Source organism: Solanum tuberosum, unplaced genomic scaffold (assembly GCF_000226075.1).
Source record: "Solanum tuberosum cultivar DM 1-3 516 R44 unplaced genomic scaffold, SolTub_3.0 scf00229, whole genome shotgun sequence".
NCBI lineage: Eukaryota > Viridiplantae > Streptophyta > Magnoliopsida > Solanales > Solanaceae > Solanum > Solanum tuberosum.
The window spans coordinates 1,026,551-1,034,106 of NW_006239154.1; the positions used below are offsets into that span (position 1 = coordinate 1,026,551).

A 7,556-nucleotide genomic window follows, 5' to 3' on the forward strand; every position below is an offset into this window, starting at 1 on the left:
ATGTTATTTATACGGGAAAACTACACAAAATAGACTCAACTGTGAAACTATTTACCCAAATTGGACTCAACCCAAAACTATTTACCCGCTTACCCCCACTTTTTCCTTTCTTATTCCGCGATGATGTCAGCATGACATCAACATCATACTATGAATTAATACTTTGTGATATTCCACCGGTATATTGATACCATATCGGTACCATATAAGACTGAGCTTAATCCTCTGTGATACTCCGTCGGTATATTGATATCCTATTAGTATCATATAGGATTCGACTCTTTTCTAAAAAATAAATAAGAAACAATTAAGAGAAAATTATTAAAGTGACAATCTTATTTATTAAAATCTAAATTAGTAGAAAATCTATATTGTGAGTTGTTTAACATTTACTTATTGAAAAGTAAATATATCACCACATGACATTTTTTTTATCTTAATTACATGTATTATTTGTTGACATATATGTGGTTTTTTAATTATTAGTATTTTGAACAATTTATAAAATCATATACATATTAAAACTACAACTTGCAATTTTTATGTGTAAAGGTAGATAGTTTATTTGATTATACTATCATTAACTGTCTTTTCGATTTTAAAAGTAGATGGCCTATCTTTTCGAAATTGAAAATTGATGTTTTGTGAGTGATAATTATTTACCCTCAAATAATCCAAGTGAGAAAATAACAACTATGACGACAAAATTGTTCTTCTTATAGCCAGTTAGAAGCCACAAAAAAATAATATTGTCAGGCAGTTATTTGCTTTGATCAAGTACATAAAATCGAAAACTTCATAATAATTCAAGGGTATAATTGAAAAGAAGCTTTTTGTAGAGTTTTAATCTAAACACAAGATTAGGTGGGAAACAATGAACCAAACACTTGATAAAAATAAGCATTGTGATACTAATCTATGCATTACTTATCCATGCATTACTAATCTTTGTCTTGCTAATTCTTGCGTTATAAATCTTTGTACCAAACGACCCGTCTTTTGTCTTACTAAATGTTATTCTCATATTAAGTGAATTGTTTGGACTTTTTTCATAATTTAAAATAGGGAAAATTGTATGAAATAGCAAACTATTAATTCAAATTAAATGTTATAGCCATAGTTTATTTTAATTGTAATTCGCAGCAAACATCCCTTTTTTGCCATCTGATTCGATATACAGTTAGCCATTTTCGGTATATAATTAGCCACTTTATACATTTCGGTATAAAATATATATAAAATGCATTTGTGTTTGTATAAAGCGAGAGAAAAGTGTATATACAAATACAAATACATATATTTTTGTCATATACACTTATAATTATACAAATACATATCTTATTATACAAATTACAATGTATAAATGAATTTATACAAAACTGAACAATTTGTATAAAATTGGATGTTTGTAGCGAATTATACAAATCAAAAGCTCTATAGACAAACATAAAATTTGTTATGGAGCGCAATTTATGCAAACTATAGGTATAACATACAAATATGATTTTTATGTTTGTTATATGTGAAAGTTGCTCTTTAAAATAAGTAAAGTTTTCAAAGTTTAAGAGAATTATTGGGCCTTTGTTTTTCTTCCATATTTACTGTTCCTTTTAATGCAGTTCTTAATTACTTTACATTTTCTGGTAAAATAGTTTTAAAATAATCAAAAAAGGATAATAGCAAAAGATAATCTTTTAATTTATATCCTTAATATTTTTTTAACAAATGTGTCATGTCCAATAATTCATTTAATATAGACTGAATAGAGTACACTGTTATTTTGATACATGTTATACATTGTTTAATTATCACGAACTTTGATAATTTTTTGTGACTATAAGAGGAAGGAAAATAAATAATTTAACTTTCTAAATATTAAAACTATTATTGCAAAAAATGAAATAGAGAAAATATTAGAAAAAAAGAATTAGGTTTCTGGATAAGAAATACACTACTCCCTCCATTCCATATTAACTTAAGCTTTGAGGTGTTTCACACCCTTTAAGAAAAGTAGGTTAGGACATAAATTGAACATAATTTTCCATTTTTACCCTTATTAATTATTGTCAAAAAATCACTAAACATTAATTATAATAACTAATTCCAATACTAACTAAAAGGGTAAAATTGGAAGAATATTTTAAAAATAGTCTTGAAGATTGAAAACTTAGGTTAATTTGAAAAAGGCAAAAGGGTCTGGTGGACCCTTGTACTTGTATGAGTTTGTATTCTAAACCCTTTTACTTAATCATTTGTCGACTGAACCCTTGAACTCCTCGAAACACTACATTTTAAACACGTTTTCTGACTTGGCGTCCTATGTGGCAGACACAACCAAGGGGCGTGTGATAGACACACATGAGAAGCGTGAAATCTGGTTAAAAGGGTCTAATAGCCACATTAGGGTTTTATAAAGCCATTGTCTTCTCCATTTGCATTTAACACCATTATTAGACAAATTTGAGCTTTTTCTTGCCTCTTTTTCGATCTTCTTTCTCCAAATTTCTTCTCCATTTTTTTCATTGTTATACTCCTCTTTTATTTCTAAGCATTTCCAGTTAATTCTTTGCTTTATTTTGTGTTAATACTATTGTAGTTTTCTACATCATCATGAAAGTTGCTTTTGTTAGAATCCTATAATCTAATAGAAATCATAGAAACATGTAATTGAAAGCATAACAAATAGAATCCCCAAAAAAATTTAAAAAAATCAGTATAATCGACTAAAAACCTAAAAATTAAACAAAGACATAAATAGAAGATGAAATCTAGACTAAACAACATACAAACACGAAAAGAAGTTACAAAATTTACATAAATAAATTAAAAATCGAACAAAACCAACAAAAATACTCAAACAATTTTGTGGGAAAGAAGAAAAAAATGAGAAAGAAAAAATGTGGGTATATATAGCCACACACAAATACTGGTCTAGGACGACGTTGACGCATTGTACACTCAAGCAGTGAACCTCTCTTCTTCGATTTGGATGAAAACAAAAACGGATTGCTTTGATTGCTGCTGTTGTTTTTTCTTCAATGAAAAGAGTAGAAGAGGTTAAAAAAAAAAGTGTAAGGAAGATGAAAGAGAAATGAAATGAGATTGTGTGGGAAAGTGGGGGGTTTGGTGGCAAAAGGCAAATAAAAATCAGAAATATATTAATTAAATATAATAAAAATGTCAAGATGACATGAAGTGGTATATATATACACGTGTCATTTTATAATTATTTTTAAAATTATGTGTCAGGCGTTTGTGGTACACGCACAACTAAAGGCTAAAAAATGTGTTTAAAATGTTGAGTTTAGATGGGTTAATGGGTCCAAATGACAAAGGAGTAAGTAAAATGGTTCACAATACAAACTCATACAAATACAAGGGTCTACCAGACCATTTTGCCTTTGTAAAATGGAAAAGGGCTCAAAGCTTAAGTTAATATGGAATGGAGGGACTAAGGGCCTGTTTGGATTGGCTTTTGGCTTATGACTTATAAGCCAAAAGCCACAAGTTAGGATTTCTAACTTATGAATTTTGGCTTATTTTTGTTATTTTGACTTTAAAATAAGTGTTTATAAACAATTTTTAATTTTACTCAAACACTTCAAAACTGTTTAAAAGTTATTTTGGCTTAAAAACACCTAAAATAAGTCAATTCAAATGAGCACTAATAAATTGTTAGGGACCTTCCAATCGAAATAACTCCATTTGACTGAGATTTCACAACGTCCACACAGACTTTTCTGCACCCCCAACCCTCCTCCCAAAAAGTTTAAAATAAAAAAGAAAGAATTGAAAACACATCTAAATTTAGGGGAATTGTAAATTCATTTTTGAAATATTAATAAAATATTTTTTTTACTTGACTAATTGAATTTAAATACATCCCCAATTTTATAACATGAGTAAAATACATTCCTAAATTTCTGTCAAGTTTAAGAGTGTTTCAACACTTCTCTCAAACTTTTATGAAGAGTGCTATACTTCTACAAGAATTTGAGGTCACATGTTATACCATGTAGCAAATCAAGATATATTTAAATTAAGCTAGTCAAGTAAATGAGTTTTTCTAAAGCTATCAATAATTTAAAAATGAAACTAATAATTCACCCAAATTTCAATGTTTTGCTCCTAAAATAAAAAATCTCAAACCCCACAAACTCCATCATCCTTCTTTTTCTTTAGAACTGTGTGTCTCTTCTTTTAACGTATTTCTTCTTTCTTCATTGATTGCTGACTTGTTAGGAATCCTATGCCTTACCCTCTACGCTTTCTTCTTTCTTATATATGTATTCAATAAAACTACAACAGATCTGAGATTTTCGATCTCCGAGAAATTCTCCATTTCTATATTCATTTGAAGAATGGAAAGCAATACTAGTCTAAGAACTTTGATGTTTAATGATAAAATTGATACTCCAAACCTTTCGGATTTTCTCAGAGTCAAACAAGATCATAACAATAATCTTGCCGGCCTTACATTAGGCGCGGTGTTGAGCAACAAACGAGAATCTTCTTCTTCTTCTTCCCCTGTTCACCGCTCCAACAGAACTCTCTTCGATATCATTCGAGACGATCCCAGCAGCAACAGCAGAAAACCCAGGAAATGGAAATATTTCAGAAACAAACTCCGTCTCAAACCTAACATTTCCATTCAACACCATAGCAATCCAATAACTCCTGTTGAAAATTTTACATCTGCATCTGGGTCAACAAGTAGAATATTGGAAACTGCAGAGAGTGATGGAGAAGAAATTGGAGTGGAATTGGAGGATCAACCGGCGCGAATGTCATTAATGGCCTTGTTAACAGAGAACGATGGAGATGAATCAGCGTTTATGATTGAAGATGGAGATGGAGATGGAGATGAAGAAGAAGATGAATTGGATAATAATGATGATACTGGAGTTGCTGGCATCGAGGCCGGCACCATTGCCGTTGCTGATGTTGTTGCCGTCAGCGCCGGCGGAGAATATAATAATTGTTGTGTGTGTATGGTGAGACATAAGGGCGCTGCGTTTATACCTTGTGGACATACATTTTGCAGATTGTGTTCAAGGGAACTTTGGGTTCAAAGGGGCAATTGCCCCCTCTGCAACAATTTCATATTAGAAGTTCTCGATATTTTCTAATTAATGTTAGCCTTTTCTTCCTCAATTTTTTACTTTTATTTTATCTTCTTCGATTGTTACTTCATTTCATCTATCTCTTGTTTATATATCTCAGTGTTAATTAACCAAATTAAGTAGAACTGTGAACTACTTAGTGACTAATTTAGTAATGGCATAATAGGGAGGCAAGGGTCCTTGGTGCCTCTATGTGTGTATATTGTATTGGTAAAATGAAACTCAAACCGTTCAATCGTTCAATCTATTTAAGTTTGGACGAGTTATTGACTTGTTTATTCATTAGCTCAATTCAATAAATATTGGGTTGACATGTAATCTCATTAATATCTTTAACTCATTATGAATCGCATAAATTTGACCCAACCCACCCAATTATCACCCCTAGTTATACCTTTGTCTTGTATGGACTATAAAATGTAATTCAAAATTTGAATAGAAAAGGAAGGGAAGAAAGAAACAAAGGCATTATTTGAGGTCACATGGATGTTTGTATGCAATTGTAGAATTGTCTTTCTCTTGTTTTCTAGAAGTAGGAAAAAGGTCAAGAGGAGATAGCTGTCGAGCTAGTGTAGTTGAAAAGGACTTGACAACTAGTTCATAGTGTGGGACCTTTAATAATGTCTTACTCCTACTAGGGGAGAGAGCAACCCAACATGTAATCATTAATTGACAAATCCCCACCACCAAACCTAATGGGATCTTAACAATCAATTTGGATATGTAACGAGTTCGGAGTTAAAAAAAAAAGACAACAAAAAAAAAGTGAGTAAAATTTTTATAAGGGCAATAAAAATTGAGTATGAAACTAAAAAGGTAATATTCCTTCTTCATTATATAAACAACACTTTTTTTAAAAAAAAATATTAATATTCCTTCTTCTTTATATTATCATTTTGTTTTTGTGTTTGTTTTTTTTCCTATTTTCACTATATATATGTAAATAAAAATGTAAGTGATGTGGTCAAGTTTAATAGTTTTTTTATTTAATTTGATAATATTGAAGACAAAATATAGGGACATAAAAAAAACATAGTTTAAACGTATCGTTTAGTTCTGTCCGTTTTTTCACTTGCATATGCCTTAGTCGCCCAGGAGAGCTTTGAATCTTTGTCAAGGTTCAAAATCGGACAGAATTGAACGATTCGCTTAAACTGCGTGTTCATTTTCATATCCCTCTATTTTGTCCTCAATATTATCAAATTATATATTACAATTTTTTTATTGAACTTGACCGCATCATTTACATTTTTATGTACATATAAATAGTAAAAATAGAAGAAAGAAATAAACACGAAAACATAATAACAAAACAATAGAATAAATAATAAAAAAGAAATATTAATTATTATTTTTAAAATGTGACCTTTTTAAAAGGAAGGCTCATGTTAGCATGAGTCTTGTAAGGCTCATTCTAAGTTCTAATATAAGCCTTGTAAGGCTCATTCTGACGTGAGTCTTACAACAAACAATTTAACATCTTCTGCCCCTCCATCCAAATGTGGCCCTTTTGGTTTCATACTCGATTTATGTTGTCATTTTGGAAATTTTGCTCAAATTTTTTTGCTCTTTTTGCTCCGGACTCGATATATAATGCTCTCTTGTTCATTTTTAATTATCATTTATTTCTAAATAGATTTTCATTTTTGCTTATCATTTTTGTCAAATCAACAAAGGACAATTATATCTTTACATGTTTTACCTTCAACATTAAATACTTATTTTCAAAATCATTTTTCAAGACCTAATACTAACATCATTTAATAGGGATAGTTTGGTAAAATAATTATCAATAATTATTTTCTTAATGCATGTGTCAAGTCAAACAGTGACAAGTAAAAATGAGTGAATGAAGTATGAAAATATGATTTGAGATTAACTTGGTTTGAAGTTAAAATTTTATTTGAACATGTAATTTAAACTTTTAAGTTATATTCACATAAACACAAAATTCTATAAGTTGTGAAAATTATTAAAGTTTCTTCAATTTTTATATAATTTTATTAATAAGTGCATTATAATTATCGAAATATCCTAGGGCGCTAAATGTATAAATTGCATAACTACATGAATAAATAACATATTCTCATGTTCCATTTACAAATAAATATTCACAATTATAAACTTTCAAATACAAATAATTTTATACAAATCTAATCAACCATTTTACTAATAACTAGTTACTTTTTGATATAATTCTTTCACATGATATGAACAATCTCTTCACATCAAACATGAATCTTTTTTCGCAAAATTTCAAATGATAACTCTTTTTACAAAATATAAACTAAATTTTAAAAAAATTAAGATCATACTTTTTGGAAAAAATTGAGATAAGAAATCATGATATGAAATCGCATATCTGAACACAAGCATAATATAATTTTCATTTGATTTTTGGGCAACGCCCGTTTGTCCGTAGATTTGGTTTTG

General features: G+C 29.4%; 1 protein-coding gene across 1 annotated transcript; it reads left to right on the forward strand.

Annotated features, from left to right (window-relative positions):
* Nucleotides 1-4,182: 4,182 nt before the first annotated feature.
* Nucleotides 4,183-5,258, forward strand: LOC102589913 (uncharacterized). The gene has a single exon (XM_006356723.2). The coding sequence runs from the start codon at nt 4,362-4,364 to the stop codon at nt 5,127-5,129; it is 768 nt and encodes a 255-aa protein (XP_006356785.1). The 5' UTR covers nt 4,183-4,361; the 3' UTR covers nt 5,130-5,258.
* The last annotated feature ends 2,298 nt before the right edge of the window (nt 5,259-7,556 follow it).